This window comes from Neodiprion virginianus, chromosome 4, assembly GCF_021901495.1.
Source record: "Neodiprion virginianus isolate iyNeoVirg1 chromosome 4, iyNeoVirg1.1, whole genome shotgun sequence".
Taxonomy (NCBI): Eukaryota; Metazoa; Arthropoda; class Insecta; order Hymenoptera; family Diprionidae; genus Neodiprion; species Neodiprion virginianus.
Window position 1 is genome coordinate 14,170,022 of NC_060880.1, and position 15,717 is coordinate 14,185,738.

The 15,717-nt window shown below is 39.0% G+C and overlaps 5 protein-coding genes and 1 long non-coding RNA gene across 11 annotated transcripts; 3 read left to right on the top strand and 3 right to left on the bottom strand.

The window, feature by feature from the left end:
• Positions 1–64: 64 nt before the first annotated feature.
• LOC124303916 (band 4.1-like protein 5) lies at positions 65–5,848 on the bottom strand. 3 transcript variants are annotated; one of them, XM_046761748.1, is made up of 9 exons: positions 5,713–5,848; positions 5,048–5,235; positions 4,750–4,965; positions 4,363–4,510; positions 4,090–4,266; positions 3,279–4,007; positions 2,686–3,125; positions 1,925–2,365; positions 66–1,708 (listed from the first exon to the last, which is right to left on the bottom strand). In XM_046761748.1, the coding sequence occupies exons 3-9, from the start codon at positions 4,900–4,902 to the stop codon at positions 1,577–1,579; spliced, it is 2,220 nt and encodes a 739-aa protein (XP_046617704.1). In that variant the 5' UTR covers positions 4,903–4,965; positions 5,048–5,235; positions 5,713–5,848; the 3' UTR covers positions 66–1,576. The 3 variants fall into 3 exon arrangements, with proteins under 3 accessions (XP_046617706.1, XP_046617704.1, XP_046617705.1); XM_046761749.1 differs by having other exon boundaries at positions 5,038–5,235; XM_046761750.1 differs by lacking the exon at positions 1,925–2,365 and having other exon boundaries at positions 65–1,708.
• On the top strand, positions 5,246–6,204 carry LOC124303923 (uncharacterized). The gene is made up of 2 exons (XM_046761765.1): positions 5,246–5,414; positions 5,504–6,204. The coding sequence occupies exons 1-2, from the start codon at positions 5,363–5,365 to the stop codon at positions 6,130–6,132; spliced, it is 681 nt and encodes a 226-aa protein (XP_046617721.1). The 5' UTR covers positions 5,246–5,362; the 3' UTR covers positions 6,133–6,204.
• Positions 6,205–6,397: 193 nt separating this feature from the next.
• On the bottom strand, positions 6,398–7,736 carry LOC124303924 (proteasome subunit beta type-3). The gene is made up of 3 exons (XM_046761766.1): positions 7,581–7,736; positions 6,748–7,313; positions 6,398–6,512 (listed from the first exon to the last, which is right to left on the bottom strand). The coding sequence occupies exons 1-3, from the start codon at positions 7,581–7,583 to the stop codon at positions 6,464–6,466; spliced, it is 618 nt and encodes a 205-aa protein (XP_046617722.1). The 5' UTR covers positions 7,584–7,736; the 3' UTR covers positions 6,398–6,463.
• Positions 7,737–7,746: 10 nt separating this feature from the next.
• On the top strand, positions 7,747–12,857 carry LOC124303915 (cullin-2). 4 transcript variants are annotated; one of them, XM_046761745.1, is made up of 8 exons: positions 7,747–7,881; positions 9,091–9,334; positions 9,413–9,911; positions 10,243–10,422; positions 10,530–10,748; positions 10,875–11,045; positions 11,129–12,070; positions 12,378–12,857. In XM_046761745.1, the coding sequence occupies exons 2-8, from the start codon at positions 9,216–9,218 to the stop codon at positions 12,507–12,509; spliced, it is 2,262 nt and encodes a 753-aa protein (XP_046617701.1). In that variant the 5' UTR covers positions 7,747–7,881; positions 9,091–9,215; the 3' UTR covers positions 12,510–12,857. The 4 variants fall into 4 exon arrangements, with proteins under 4 accessions (XP_046617701.1, XP_046617703.1, XP_046617700.1 ...); XM_046761747.1 differs by having other exon boundaries at positions 7,827–7,973; XM_046761744.1 differs by lacking the exon at positions 7,747–7,881 and adding an exon at positions 8,002–8,449.
• Positions 12,415–14,548, bottom strand: LOC124303922 (homeobox protein ARX-like). Its single transcript, XM_046761764.1, has 3 exons — positions 14,341–14,548; positions 13,852–14,057; positions 12,415–13,772 (listed from the first exon to the last, which is right to left on the bottom strand). Exons 1-3 carry the CDS (start codon positions 14,546–14,548, stop codon positions 13,452–13,454), a joined length of 735 nt encoding a protein of 244 aa, XP_046617720.1. The 3' UTR covers positions 12,415–13,451.
• On the top strand, positions 13,947–15,606 carry LOC124303927 (uncharacterized). Its single transcript, XR_006908023.1, has 2 exons — positions 13,947–14,087; positions 14,353–15,606. It is a non-coding gene; the product is annotated as an uncharacterized LOC124303927 (long non-coding RNA).
• Positions 15,607–15,717: the final 111 nt, after the last annotated feature.

The window sequence follows — 15,717 nt, forward strand, 5'->3', positions numbered from 1 at the left end:
TAAGGAGGCACACATTTCTTAAATTATTGGCGAAAGAGCGAGAAAAATTGCATTGTTGCGTGATACACTTTTTTTCCTTTCTGTATATGGTTTATTTTTGGGACGGAATAGATCAGGGATATTCACGCGTGACATTATAAAATTCTAGACATATTAAATGTATGCGACTAAATATTGTATATCTACATTCAAATTATCATATATGTATAATATATATATATGTGTGTGCTATTTATTTTCTATGGTAGAAAGGATTCTAGATACACTTTTCATATGTATGTGTATAAGTGATATGAATATCCTAACGAGGCACATTTTTCCGACAATAATTGTATTACAACATATCTAAGGCCACGTAATATTATTTTATACCTTATGGAATGCGCAACGCTAATACATCTTGTATAATTATCTTTATGGTTGCGTTAATATACACGATACATTTATGTATGTATCTATGCGTATGAAAACGTAGGAAGGAGAGCGAGCGGAATTAAAAAAAATACCGAGTTCAATTTGAACTATAAAAGCTTGCTTTAGAGTCAGAAGAAATTATGCAATGATCATTTCGCAATGAAAAGATGACGAAAAAAGTCCCGAGGCAGGTGAATCAAGTGCACGCTCACTCCATCAGTTTGGTGAATGATGTATGTATATACATACGTACGTAAATAAGTGCACATATATTATACATATAACAGTAGTTGCATATAATAACGGAGTCGAGATACATTTCTTCGTATAGATATTATACACTTCGTTAGTAATTTGGCGAGTATAACGTGCCAGGTTATAAAATTAAGTATACACGTTTGTATGATTGTATACACTAATATTATTCTAACAGAATTGTTATAAATAGTATAAACGTTATGGTCCCGATAATACGACCGTCGAATATTTCATCAGTTTAAGAGATTCCTTTTTAACCCCACTCCCTCCTATCAATCGTTACAATATTTCTACTCAGGATACACCAACATAAATTAAGCGTAAAAACTTTATAGCTGCCTTACTTGACCCGTCAAAACCGAGTATAATTAAGGTAATCCAATAGAAAATTAAACGTTCAAAAAATTTGAACCAAGTACTTGATCGATTATCTGCAGAATTGTATTCGTGCTATATTTTGTAATTGACGTGAAACTTCGAATAACAGGACAAGAAAAAACCATCCAGTTTTTGGATGAACGAATACATGCGTGATGTGGATCGTATGAATTCAGTAACATAAAAATTTGTATCTTATTTACAAATAAATAACGAACAAAAAAAAATTTGGACTATAATAGAACTGCAGGCAAATCTTGGCAAACAGAAAGTGAACGATGTGGTCATTGATGAAAAAGAATCACCGCTCGTTCAAGTCATGAATTGTGTCGAATTCGACATTTTCCTTGTTGATCTTCTTTCCACTAACTGGATAAGGCACATAGGTATGTATATATATTTGCGTATATATATGTATCTATATAATATATGAATAATATGGATTGTATATATTTATAAACCTGGAAGGAACGATACTGTTGTGGTTAAAATAATTAAAAACACTGAACCGAAATTGTGGCAGAATTCATAGCTGCGTAGTGATGACTGTCTTTCTAGTGATTACAGTATGCCGTGGTGGGCTTTGAACCGACGGAGTTTCCTGAGTTGGGTCAGCCACGAGCCACGGACTAATATCAGATGCTTCCTGCCCATCTTCCTGAAATAAACAATCAAAAACGATCTTTCAAATTCAAAAAAAAAATGCGGTCTCCCTTGTCCCCTAGTTTTTTCATTCTACATACAATCACTAGAAACGCATAACCTTACACAGCACATACCAAACAATGGAGGACCAGGGTAAAACTGAGAACAAATCAGGGGAAACACTGCTGTTCAATAAATCAAGCAAAGATCAACACAGCAAAAACCATACCTTATGAGCAACGGTGGTTGTCGTAGTTTGAATTTCTTCAGTTTTCACAATCCGTGCTCCACCTCGCTCAACTTCTCTCTCTCCGTTATCTTTCCGTTCCAAAGCAACAGACTGTTCCTCTTTAAATGGATTCAGTAAGCCAAGAAATGGATTACAGTCGATAAAGGGATTTGTGTTTTTATTTTCTTCCTCTTCGCCTGCAGTCCTAGCTGCCGGCTTTTCTTTTTCCTCCGAAACTTGGGCAAGATCATTGTTCTCGTTGCTGGTGAAAGGATTAAACGGGTTCTGGGACTGATTAGAAACCTTGGGGGTCAACGGTGTCGTTTTCTGCTCAATCTGACCCCAACTGTCCAGCGAGAAGTGTGTCACAGTAACCGTATCATCGGCTGGAAGTGTAGCTGCAGCTGCTCCACTCACAGAAAGTGTCAATTTGTCTCCACCCTATGTGATTAGCCAAGCAAAAGCAACAAAATGTGTAAAGATAGAAAGCTAGCCACAAACGAAAAATGAGAACGGCGCTTAAACAAGAGTTACAACAAAGATAATCACCACAATTGACCAAATTTCACATTGGGAATTCGAGGGAGGTGGGTTGACAAAAAATTGAGCAAGAATATTTTTTATAATTAATATAAAAGGCACTAGTGTATCAATGTAGCCAACACTTAGCCAGACAGGACACATACCAGAGATTGATCGAGGCAAAATTTTGTAAAATTACTTTGATGACGACAGAAGACAATAAGTACAGGCCAACTTACCACAGACACTATAGTCGCGGCATCGGTGTGCAGATTCTTGTCTGGAGGTAGCGAAGGAGTCTCAGTAGCGCTGACAGATATAAGATTCGAATTTTTTCCCTGTTCCAGTGATTTTGCCTTCAGTATGTTGCATTTGAGTGATTCGGGAGGTATAGGAGTGCGAGGAGGCAGCGTGGAACCACCACCGACCTGATTATTGGGTACCAACAGTGCATGCTGACTAGTCATACTCTCGGGAGTTAAGCATGGCTTAACCGGCTCAGCTTCCTTGTCTGTATCAGTAGCTGTGGTTTGATTTCTTGATTCCAGAGGATGTTGATCCTTTGCTAACGATTTGAGCAACGAATCTACCAGTGGTGACGAAGCACCCTGGATGCTGGAACTGGTCGAATTTGAACTGCATCTGCTGGGCTCGCGTCTGATAGCCTCGGTTTCTACAGCTGGAATAAAGTTGCAAAGTCTGTACTAATGTAAAGGACGTGAGAAAAGCTCAGCATCACATAGTAATAATTTTCTTGAAAGTGAACGGCTATCGAGGACACTTCGTTTCAGAACAAAGTTAAACAGATCGAGAGTAATATTTAGATTCTTACCAACAGGAGGCTGAACTTGAGGATGCTGAGCTTGAACTAGCGGCTGATCTTGAGGCGGCTCGACTTGGTGTTGTCGTTCGCGAAGTACATGGCTCTGGCGTCTGGCGTATCGCTGGCTTGGTCGTCGTTCGAATTGAACAGTGCGTCTTGCTCGATTAAGCTGGGTTGTTTGGAACTCGGTTTTTCCACTGTAGCGGAAACGTGATCCCATTCGGAAAAAGTTCTGACGTGCTCCAGCACCCTTGACTGGAGCGCGTAAGCGGAAGAATGCGTGATGCTCAACGGCACATTTCCACAGATGTTTACAAGCTTTTTCGTTGGCTAGTCTAAAGACAAAGGTATGCTCCTGCTCGCCCTGGCCTTGGTCATCCTCTTCCACCACAACCAACGTCAGCTTCTTCTTTTTGAAATCCAGCCTTCCTATTTTCGGCCAGAAAAATAGCCCTATCTTCTGTGAACCTTCGAATACCAAAATTCCCGTTGGCGTCAAGCCAAGCGAATATTCGCACGCGTCTTTACCAAGCACGGTATGCATATCCACACCATACATGTCAAGCCATTTGGCTTTCCCAAGATACGCGGATTCTGCCTGCGCCGGGCTCAGGCCAGAGCACTTTTTGTATTCCTCCAATATTTCAAGCTCCATCTGCTCTGTCTGATCATCGACAAAACGAAATTCAGATACCGTTGCTGCAGTGTGTACGGAAGGATCGTAGTCGCCCAATTCCGCTAATGGGAGATAAATACGATCAAACAATGTGATTTAAATGAAAGCGATATAATTGAAAGCCAATGAATAATCATTACTCACACTGCAAAGTAAGAGCTGCCATTTGTACGGCAACTGGATATGGGCAATGCAGTCTCCCATCAAGAAGGTCATGTTTCAGTTGAAGGAAGAACTGATATCGTGTCAATTCTTCCCTCAGAGTATTAGGCTCCGACGAATAGAACTTTACCTTTAATCTTAAAGTATATGGCGGTCCGACTGGGGATGAATAAAGAGAATGAATTCAACAGGTTCAAAAATTTTAAGTAGATACTTAAAATGCAACACATACACATTGCGTAAAGATCTACTAACTTTTAACCTGCTTCTTGATAGGTTTGGTAGGATCGAGCCAGTGCTGAACATTATTGCTGTCAGTGTACTGCAGCCCAAAGTAATCTTTCTCTATCAAATCCAAACTGTAGAAGACTTGCTCGTATAGATCACTGGCCAATGCCTTTTTCTATAGATAGTTGAAAAACAAAAAGATAGCAAAACAGACGTAATGTAATTTTATCGATCAACCCAAATCTGGAAGTAAGAAGATATTCTAGTCTAGGATTTCTAGCTGTTAGCATAGCCAAAAAATATGATTGTTGTTTGGCAGAATTTTAAAAACCATAATATGAATGACAAACACTAAGATTTCACAGCATGTCGATGGAAGAATTGGAGTAATGCAGAAGGTTTTTGTTGCCTTACCGACAGTTCAATAGGCAAGTCTGTTCCATCCAACAGGATTACCCTGCATTGTACAACGTTTTTGTTCCCCAATAATCTCTGATTCTTGATGTGCGATGAACCGCCCTGGGCAGTCGTGCTGCGTCCCCTGCGCCGCGATAAGAATCTCAACATTTTTTCCGATTTCCGAGGCACTTGTCTCAGTTACGAAATAGGTTTATCATTACTGGGTGTTTGCTGAAAAATATTTATGGTATTATAACTTTGGCAGCATACGGTAACAGAACATTATTGAAGAAAATATCTAACTTAAACACACCCCTTCGCTTTCTGTTGACAATGGCAGCCGTTTGCAATACAGCGGTACACTCCATAGACTATAATCAAAGCTATGGTTGTAGACTTGCTTGGCAAAAATTAATTCAGCCGGTAATGGTAGAAGTTTTCTGTACCGGTACTGACGATCTCGTTTCGATACGACCCATTACGTTGGCTATCTTTAGCGATCTATAATCAGTGATATAATTTGTCGCCTGCTACCGTTACGTACCTTTCTTTGTAGCCATGTTGTTATCAAAAAGTGAGGTTTGAAAGAAAATATTAATCGAAATATTGTTACATAGAACGGTGGAAAATGGCCTTCGGTCTGCATAGACTTCTGCGTCAGTTGCAAATAAGTACGAAAAGTAAGTCATAGATCAGGTCCCGCACGACTTGTGAACATTGCTCAAGTTGACATTATTTAACCTAATCCAACCTTCTCCATAATTTCTAGGGACCATTTCGTCGCAAAGTTATACGGCTAAACCGTCTTCGGATGTTTTTAATAGTTTAGTCGTTTCATTGAGCAACAGACACAACAACAAAGTCTTGTGCCTCAGCTCTAACATCAATTTTACTCCACGCAGTCTAGATTTGGATTCCAATGTTACGACTAATGGCATAAACATTTCTAAAATAATAAAATGCCCTTTACTGACAAACCTGAAAATAATAGAACCGCCTAAAAGTGTTAGCGTGGACAATGTTGAAGAGTTTCCAACATCATCTGTCCAGCTTCCACCTACAAAAGAACATGTATTAGAAAAAGAGGCGGCAAGATTGATAGTAATTAGAAGAAAAAAAATGAAAAAACACAAGTTGAGGAAGCTACGGAAGAAGATGAAATTTGAATGGGCTAAAGTGAGACAGAAGCGAGAAATGCGGAAGGAAAAGGCCTTCCAGGCTGAACTTCTGGCTCAAATTGCTGAGGCTGAGCAATTTGATGCAGCAAAATATGTAATGGAAAAACTTGAAAAAGCAAAAGAAAGACCGGTTCAAAAACAACAGAGAAGAGTGTTTCCGCTAAGATTCCCGAATGAGCAACCAATTAGGCCCGAGCAATTAGGACCAGTTACAAAATAATAGTAATGTCGAGCAAAAATATCCTGTAAATGTATTGTACAGGAAAAATAAAAAGGGATGGTTCCAACGAAATGAGTTCACTAAACACGCTCAATACCCAAATATTGTTTTCCCTGACAAAAAACTTGCAGTCATTAGTGAATTGCTGAAATCAGACATAACACAATTCATTTGATTGATATAAGGCAAGATGATTACAGAATACTATGAACCAATTGTTTCTCAAAAAAGTGTAATAAATCATTTTGTTTATTATTTTTTTTTCTTTTCATTTTGCTTAACCATACAGTTTAATAAAGAATGTTGATTTACGAATTTTGCCTGAATCACTTCAATCCATACGCGTCTTCAGGTGTCGTATGGTAACCTTGTCCTTCTCGCTGAAAAGAAAAGTGTAGCATTAGTAAATGGCTTCAGTATTGCTAGAATGCCAGATTTTTCTCACCACTTCATCAGAATGTTTAGTAAAATTTCAACTAGCAGCTCTTATTTGTAGATATACATGTGTGTGTGTGTGTGCGTGTGTGTGTGTACACATGTATATATATATACATGCCTACATAGCTTCAACTTGAAAATGTTTTTTTATCACATTCTGTGCAATACATTACTTACATAATATAGACGATTGCACCCCATCCAGAAATAGCGTCACGATCACAAGCGTTGACCAAAGCCTGGCTAACAGTTTCAAAAAGATCATCAGGTTCCAAATTAGGCTCATAAAGGACCTCGCACATTCCATACAACTGCTCTGTGCACGTTCCACCAACTACAAAGTCCTCTGGCTCGTTCGGGCAGCCAATCAAGTCCATGTTGCAGACAAATGGCTCAAAGGTGACAGGGTCTAGGCCAGCTACAATCGGTTCGACAAAGTATGGACCAAATCGCTTTTCATACAGTAAATTAGAGATCATGGAGCTAAAAGTTTTGGGATGAATCTTCCTGTCCTCCTTGAGCTCGTACAAGTTCAATCTGAATCTAAGTCTCTCCATGACAGTAATGGTATCTGTGGCTAGACCAGGCAGTCCCAAGTATAAATGTGGACCCATTTCAAATATCTTATCAAAGTCGCATGATATCGTTTGAGCTTGTACCCCAAATCTACGATCCGCAGCGATGGCGACGCAATTTTTGCCTTTCATCGCTATGATAGCACCTCCGTTGTATGCCAAGATACTCTAAAACAATTGATATAAAGTTATAAAATTTCAGATACCCTGTAAGCTCAGAAATTTCTCAACATTAATGGGAATGTAAGGTACGTTAATTCATTACAGAATGGTTATAGTTTCTGTCACACAAATATGCAGTGTCATCTGATGCACGGTTTGACATAAACCTAACCTAAAAATAAAACTAAACACTGCATACGATAGAATCTTGCAGTGATAATTATCTGTTGAATCAAATGACTTATGACTTATTGGTTTTATCCGAATTCTTACCATTTCTAAGGAATATCTTTGGCCTGGTTGTTGTGAATGCTCAGGACGCTGTTTCGTTCAGCAATCGTGCCGTCTCAGCAACTCGCAATCACAAACTAACTGATCTGGTGAGACCCATTTTACATCGTAATTTGTAGCCGCGGTACTTGACTCTGGTGGTGATTTCAGGAACGAATGCCTCACTACATTTCAGGGCATCCCGTACTTTGTGGAAAAACTTTCTAGACACCCCGCGCCCCTAGTTTTGGATTAACTGGGAAGAAAAAAATAATGGCCGTGTAATGTTATTGAAAAGTTTAAGGTAGATTATTTGGCTGTACATGTTGATTGGAAATGAATGAGTGGTTCGATTAGTTAAGGAATTAACCCAACACCGTTCCGCTGTATTAATACGTATGTAAGACGCGCAAGTTATAAGATTCGACGAACTGGCTCCCCAGATTCTAGAATCACGCATTTCAAATGTCATTTATTTTGCAACAAGGGGATGACTTGTCCACTCATATGAAATTTCACTATATTTTCAAAATTATAATCGCTGCTATATCGCGTTGCTTGAAATTCTGTTCTATTCGCGTACCCGAACTTCAAGCTTTCCTTTCGATCAAACCCTTCTATTTATATCAAACAACTATGTTTTTTGGTTACCTTGATAATCCATTACTCATACGGATATATTGGAAACTTCCAACGGCTAAGGACCTTTAAATTCCGAAAATCCGTTTGCCAATTGAGAATAGATGAAAATTCTCATTTCTTCTTCAATTTTCTGTTTGTCTACAATGGGAAAAACTAACGCATGAAATTATTTGAGACGTATGTAACCTTGAATTCCTTTCATCTCCATTGATTCTCATTCAATAACAGCTGTAAGTATAAATTATTCTCTCATCTAAGAGAAATCTTTATCACAGCAGAAATTTTTCAAAATTCTCATATAACAATATGTCGCAAAATGCGGCGCTCTATTTGTCAAATGTACACATATGCTTAATCACTTTGAAGAAAAAATTTTCAGTCATAAAAACGGTTATACATATAGAAAGCTTGTGTATTTAGATACATTTGTTTTAATGTGACAGTACTTGTTGGTGAGCTAGCATATATATCAAGCTAAGACAGATGTAGATCAGGATTGTTTAAAGTAATTCATTGTTATGGTTTGAAGTATAAAATGAGATATGTCACTGATGCTTGAAACATGGAGGAAAGCAGCGATGACTCTGCACTTGCGTGTAGTTTATAGCTATTATGTTTTGACCTCGCAACTTGGCTCACGAAATGAAAACATAGGACTTTTAGACATGAACGGCATCGAGACACTAAACAGTTTTCTTTTCATTTCCTGTATTTTTGCTCTGCTTAGAGTTTGAATTCATAAACATAATTGTGTATTTATACAGCAGGTACTTTGTCCGAATATTGACAAAATAGTTAATAGTAAAACTGCGTTCTCACCTTCGAATACCTCGTTTTATATGATCCACCACGGCATTATTCTCATTTTTAGATATCTCGCAGCTGAAGCTGTCATCTGCCATTTGTAATCCCGATACTTAGCATAAAAGAATTTCCTTGAGGAACATCCTGATATTATTGAACCTTGGAAAAGGTAAGCAGAAATAATAAAGAAGAATGTCGCTGAAACCAAAACGGGTAGACTTCTCTCAAACCTGGGATATTCTCCAACAAACTGTCAAAGGAGTCATCACGTTAGCCGATGTCCCCAGATCGACATGGAATGACAGATTTACGTACGTACATTTATATCTAAAATTGAGAACCAAGTATCAATTCGGCTTTCCATATTGCATAACAAATCTTTTCAACAGCGATGTGTATTCCCTGTGCGTTGCTTACCCTGAACCACTTGCCGATAGACTATATGATGAAACCAAGCACTTTCTCGACGATCATGTGTCAGAACTTTTGTTGGGGGTTTCCAAACAAGGGGACGCAAGTCTTCTGCAAGCATATCACAGTGCATGGACAGAGTATTCACAGGGAATCGATTACCTTCATCAACTCTATCTCTACCTCAATCAGCAACACATTAAAAAGCAAAAGACAACAGAGGCAGAAATAATATACGGGGCATCGTGCGCTGCCGCAGCAGATTACCAAGAGCAAATGGAGATCGGAGAACTTGGGCTGGATATTTGGAAACGTAAGATGATTACTCCCTTGAAGGAATCTTTGGTATCACTCTTACTAGCAGGAATTCATGGCGACCGATTGGGAAAAGCTCGACATGCTACCACTGACGTTATCTGTGGGGTCATTCAAAGTTTTGTTCGTGTGGAAGAATACAAAAAGAAAGGCCAGTTAGATGTACGTACAATAAGCATCTCTTGTTTTATTAGAATTTGTTTCAGCTTTTTCGCGATTGCTAACAATATCATATTGTTGGAAAGAATAAATAATAGCCGGTGTTGTTCTAGTCTTTGCAAAGCTAAAGTTGTTTCATACCTGTATCATTACCAACAATAATAGTCGTGCAAAAGCATTTTACATTGCTTCTACATGTTCGTGAAACTAATTTATATTCAAAAGTATTTTTCAATGAGATCCAAATTTTTGCAAAGTAAATATTCGCCGTTTTTCGTGCCAGTTATAAATTCAGTAAATATTCTTCTTTTCTTCACGTATCGTATCCTTGTAGTTGTATCAGCAAATTTTTGAAGAACCTTTCCTCGAAGATAGTGGAAATTTTTACGCAAGAGAAGCATCCGAGCTGCTCCAAAAGTCCGATGTATCTTATTACATGGAACAAGTGAGCTGGAGGTTTAGTCAGGAAGAACTACGCTGCCAAAAATTCCTTCATAGTAGTTCAGCTCCAAAGGTGAAGCACGTATTAATAAATAAGTTGAAACTTATGTTCACAACACGTCTCTTTAATAATATTAGATTAGTTTCAATAATAATATTAATTGGTAATGATTTCTAAAGGTGCGACAGTGCTGTCAGGAGAAAATGGTTGCCGCGCACTTGTCATGGTTACACACCGAAGCCGATGTGATGATTGAAAATGAGCGTAGAAGGGATCTCAGTTTTCTTTATCCTTTGCTGAGGCCATTGCCATCAGGCCTAGCGCCGCTTATTCGAAAACTTACAGCGCATATCACTCAGCAAGGCTTGCGAGCTATCGGAACTCTCCAAGGTGACAATGTGAGCATTTCCAAAGCGATCAAAGGTTGACATACATTCCGAGTAAAAAGTCAACAGCGCAAGTTTTCATCAGTCAATATTATTCACGATTTATGATACTAAGATCTTCTATTTTCATTCATTTAGGTTCACACGCAATTCGTGGAAAGCATGCTGGACGTCCATACCAAATACTATGAGCTCATTAAGGCTGTATTTAAAGGTGATCAAGCTTTCATTAGCGCCCTAGATAAGGCCTGTTCAGCCGTCGTTAACCATCAGCCTGCTTCTCGTCAGCCAGCACGTGCTGCCGAACTGGTAAATTTTCCCAACGCATTCCAAACGTGATTTAGGGACTTGTCTTGTGTATCCAGATGTAAAACTAATAGGCATTTTTTTAGTTGGCCAAGTACTGTGACTCCCTGCTGAAAAAATCATCCCGAGGAACGACAGAAGGTGACGTGGAGGAGAAATTGGCCCGGTCGATAACAGTTTTCAAGTACGTAGACGACAAGGACGTGTTCCAGAAGTTTTACGCTCGAATGCTCGCCAAGCGGTTAATCCATCAACAGTCGCAGTCAATGGATGCGGAGGAAGCTATGATAGACCGGTTAAAACAAGCATGTGGATATGAATTCACAAATAAATTGCACCGTATGTTTACCGACATGTCTGTCTCCGCTGATCTAAATACCAAGTTTTCATCCAATCTGAGGGAACGCGAAGGTCAGGGTCAAAAACAACTCGGAATCGGATTCGGAGTCTATGTTCTTCAGGCCGGTGCCTGGCCGCTCGGTCTTCCTCCCGCTCCCGGTCCTTTTCACGTTCCGCAGCAGCTAGAGCAGTCCATTCAGGCTTTCGAGACCTTTTACCACGCTCAATTCAGTGGGCGTAAGCTCACCTGGCTGCACCCTCTTTGCCAGGGTGAACTGAAGCTGAATTACTTGAAAAGGCCGTATCTGGTTACCGTACAAACTTATCAAATGGCGCTACTCCTGTTGTTCGAACAATGCGATACGTTGCCTTGCAAGGAGGCTGCCATGTCCCTTGGTGTGTCTCAGGAACAGCTCGAGAAGCACGTAGTCAGCTTGATAGACTGTAAACTTTTGAAGAAATCACCCGATGGCGAACTTGGCGAGGAGACGACACTCATGCTCAACTTGGACTACTCGAATAAACGGACGAAGTTCCGGGTCACAGCCGCTCTTCAACGGGAGGGACCCCAAGATGCAGAAACCACTCACCGCAGCGTCGATCACGATCGTAAGCTTTACCTCCAGGCTGCCATCGTACGTATAATGAAGAGTCGGAAACTCCTGCGACATAATCAACTTGTGCAAGAGGTAAGATTTGATGCGTTGAATAGAGTCGTTGTAAAAAAAAATTCGTAAAACAAATATCAAATCATTGACGTTGGTTTGCCTTTGGTGGATGATTATTATTTTTATGAGAACAATATTCTAATTACAAGAAAAATCTAACTCATACTAATTCGTTACCGCTACAATGGGTTACAATATTGAAATGTTTTTATCTGAACAACAATGACAATAACTCTTATTAATAACATGGACAATCATTCCAACAACTGAACAGAAGATTAAAGTTTGTCAAAGCAGCAAATAAACTACATATATTTTATTGTTACAGGTTCTTGGTCAGTCTAAAATTACTTTTGCTCCATCAATTGGAATGATCAAAAAATGCATCGAGGCTCTGATTGACAAACAATATATCGAGCGTACGGCGAACAGTTCGGACGAATATTCTTACGTTGCGTAACCTAGCTCCAATCCACCTTGCTAATTTATTTCAAGTAATAAGATACTCCCGTATGTCTTGTGTACTACGGCGCAACGTAAAGCGATTCATTGTTAGCAGGAGCAAGTAACTATGTGATCATCACTCTCTCTCTGTTACACAAGAATCATCTTGCATTGTAATCGCACGTCAGTTATCTGCCAAGGAAAATGAGATTCAGCCCAGTTAATGCAGCTGATTTGTAACAATGAAACAGGGCCAGGGAGTAACGTAAGAAACTTAACTACTCCTCAACCGATTAAAAGTAAATTAATTGATTAGGTAAAATGTAATATATACGCAACCAATAAAGATGCCGTTATTATTTTATCATCGGTCTAATGATTTCGGTAACAGATTCATTCTTTTTTTGTTGCTCCTGTACAAAGTGCTTCTGCAAGAGACAGAATATTCATATCCATGCCTGGTTTCAAAATTCAGTAATAGACGGTGAGGCAGAGCATAAGTCCGCCTATTCATATATATTCATACTTATATTTATCAGTTGATCTTTGTTTTAACCTTTTTAATTTGTTTTCTAATTATTAATTGAAGGCGACTTTGTGCTGCACGTACGAAATGAAATTTCTCACTGTACATTTAAGAAGTCAAATCACACAATGCTTATAATGCTAAATAAATTAGTAATCGCTATTTTAACGCGTATACAAATTTAATAATGTAAGATTTTTCAAATCTTTACATATTGTACTAATTTTATCTCAGCCAATCGTGATTAATATCATTGTGACCGTTACAGTCATCATCTAATTATTCCACACCTTGGGTTAGTGAAAAGTTCTGATCAGTTTAATTATTATCTCGCTCTTGTAATCGGAGTCGAGAAATTTGCTCTTCATTGTACAATAGTAAGGCGTTCGTTGTAGGATTGAACACACCGCACAACGTACTACACCCGCATCATTACGACCTCGGCGTTTTCAATTGTAACAGCTCAGGATCGAGCAAAGGATTATCATCGTTCTCCGATGGCTTGTTCATGTGATTCACTATGAGCGGAGATGGAGTCGCAGCGTTTCCATATGGAGAGAATCCAGCCCATTCCATGCCGAGATAAATCGGAGGTGGGCTACCCATCGGTGGTTCTAGCAGCAGATGATCCTGCGGCTGCTGTTGCTGCGGTTCTTGACAATCCGGAGACGTGATGTGAGCGGCCATGTGAGTAGCAGCCTTACACTGCTTCTCCTGCTTCCTCCACTTGGCTCGCCTGTTCTGAAACCAGACCTGCAAGGATTCGACGGCCTCCGATTATATCCGCAGTTACAGTTATACAGGATTTCATAACTGTACAAAGTACGCTTACTTGAACTCTGGCCTCCGTCAGCTGGATTCTGAGAGCAAGCTCCTCTCTGAAGAACACATCCGGGTAATGAGTCTTCTGGAAAGCTCTTTCAAGTTCTTCCAACTGAAAATTAGTAAACGTCGTACGATATCTTCGCTGTTTTCGCTTTCCCATTCCAGCCGCTGGCCTGTCATCGCCTCCAGGACTTGGTGAGGAAAAGTCGTATGCTGAAAAGCATATGTCGACAGACGTCAAAGGTGAGATTACACGAGTACAATCGAGTGATAAGTCGTAACATTATGCTGCGTAATTCATTTTCGTGAATAAGGAATGCTTATTTCATTAGGAAATCTGTTTATGAGTGTTAAACAGATTACTGCTAACTCTATTTAAGAAAAGGGTACTCTGCCGCTTAATGCACTTAGCAATAATTTAATTGAACGCTTCCCCAAGAGCCTGGTACTTAATTAAATAAAACTACCATTCCCAGAGAGACGTGTGTCCACTTACTGAATTTTGCAGGGAAGCAAACGGAGGAGGATTGAGTGCCCATCAGTCCAGCTAGAGTGGCCGATTGCAGATCACCAGAATGTATATCATCATTTGTACCATCAGCAGTAATAATAGAACCTGCTGAAACGAGAGGATCTCGAGGAGTCCCAACCAAAAATAACTGCCTGTTGTTATCTTCGACAGATTCCTCTTCTTTCAAATCCATTTTTATCCAAGTCTTTTCAATGGTATAATATCAATGAATTTATTGAAGCTAATTTGATTTGTAACTGACTTTTACTTCGCTGAGGCGATGCCCCAAGTAGAATAGGCTGTCGGTAATTGAATCACCCTGGGTTGAGAACAACGTTTCAACCCCCCGCTCAAACAACTCTGGGGCTCTACCTTTCTTTTTCTCTTTTATTTTATTTCCTGTGTATATGTATATTTTTTTTTATCCACTACTTACTTACACCTGTGCAAGGTAGACTGAGCAGGGGATTGTATTTTCAACGGGAACTCCAAGGGGGGTAACGAAGCCCTACTCGTGCCCCGCATATCGCTTTGCCTCAGCTCTACGAATCAATAATACACAAGGCAAACAGACCGAAATGTATATCTGGCTTTTACTTCAGTTTAAAGCATGTCAAGAAATAAATTAATACCATCCCACAGATTGAACAGCTTCACTGCAACCCAAAGGGGTGACGAAAAATTGTTCATTTCACCGCTGGCCAACCAGTGATTACCATTTTAAAGAACCTTGCATTATAAGCAAGTTCTCAATTGATTAAATATTTTAAAATTTACTTTGAAGAGAAGGCTAGCATTATTATAAAAGAAGCTATTGAATGCACTTGAGATAATGTCTGAAGCTTTGATACGGACTCAACTGACGAGATGTTACTGTACTCACAGAAAAATTCTTTGACTGTGGGGTAAATATTTGTTTACTTTTGAATAAACTGTTGTATGTTATTGTTATAATACCGTTTATTACTAAGTGCAGTGTATCACAATGTATTTACAAAAATATGCCAACAGAGTTTCCAGTATTATTGGTTATTTTAAAAAATGCTTTGTGCTTGGATAACTCATAGCTGGTGCTGCTGATAGTAAAGACTTAGAAGTACATACGTTTATATACAATTAATTAATAATTAAATATGATAAGTTGTAAATCAATAAATACAGAAGCATGTTTGAATTTTATTACAGCCAATAATACGCTATTGTTTGTAATATTTTAAAGTTTCATTCCAGTCGCGTTTTTGTGAAAGAAGTTTAATTGGATAAAAAATCTTATGGTGTCAATGTCATGATTATGATTTTCTCATTATTATCGTCATTGTTTTTGTTGCTCGTATCAACAAAATCTTTGGATTGGGTGAAAGC

Bases quoted from the DNA above. Each gene is read 5' to 3' on its own strand.
- LOC124303916 (XM_046761748.1), bottom strand. From the start codon at position 4,902: ATGTTGAGATTCTTATCGCGGCGCAGGGGACGCAGCACGACTGCCCAG. The intron at 4,008-4,089 runs GTGAGTAATGAT...ATCTCCCATTAG, and splicing joins GGCAGCTCTTACTTTGCAGT to CGGAATTGGGCGACTACGAT. The intron at 1,709-1,924 runs GTATGGTTTTTG...TGTTTATTTCAG, and splicing joins CAACCACCGTTGCTCATAAG to GAAGATGGGCAGGAAGCATC.
- LOC124303923 (XM_046761765.1), top strand. From the start codon at position 5,363: ATGGCCTTCGGTCTGCATAGACTTCTGCGTCAGTTGCAAATAAGTACG. The intron at 5,415-5,503 runs GTAAGTCATAGA...CATAATTTCTAG, and splicing joins GTTGCAAATAAGTACGAAAA to GGACCATTTCGTCGCAAAGT.
- LOC124303924 (XM_046761766.1), bottom strand. The intron at 6,513-6,747 runs GTAAGTAATGTA...TTTTCTTTTCAG, and splicing joins GGTGCAATCGTCTATATTAT to CGAGAAGGACAAGGTTACCA.
- LOC124303915 (XM_046761745.1), top strand. From the start codon at position 9,216: ATGTCGCTGAAACCAAAACGGGTAGACTTCTCTCAAACCTGGGATATT. The intron at 9,335-9,412 runs GTACGTACATTT...TCTTTTCAACAG, and splicing joins ACATGGAATGACAGATTTAC to CGATGTGTATTCCCTGTGCG. The intron at 12,071-12,377 runs GTAAGATTTGAT...TTATTGTTACAG, and splicing joins ATAATCAACTTGTGCAAGAG to GTTCTTGGTCAGTCTAAAAT.
- LOC124303922 (XM_046761764.1), bottom strand. From the start codon at position 14,548: ATGGATTTGAAAGAAGAGGAATCTGTCGAAGATAACAACAGGCAGTTA. The intron at 14,058-14,340 runs GTAAGTGGACAC...TATGCTTTTCAG, and splicing joins TTGCTTCCCTGCAAAATTCA to CATACGACTTTTCCTCACCA. The intron at 13,773-13,851 runs GTAAGCGTACTT...GAATCCTTGCAG, and splicing joins TGACGGAGGCCAGAGTTCAA to GTCTGGTTTCAGAACAGGCG.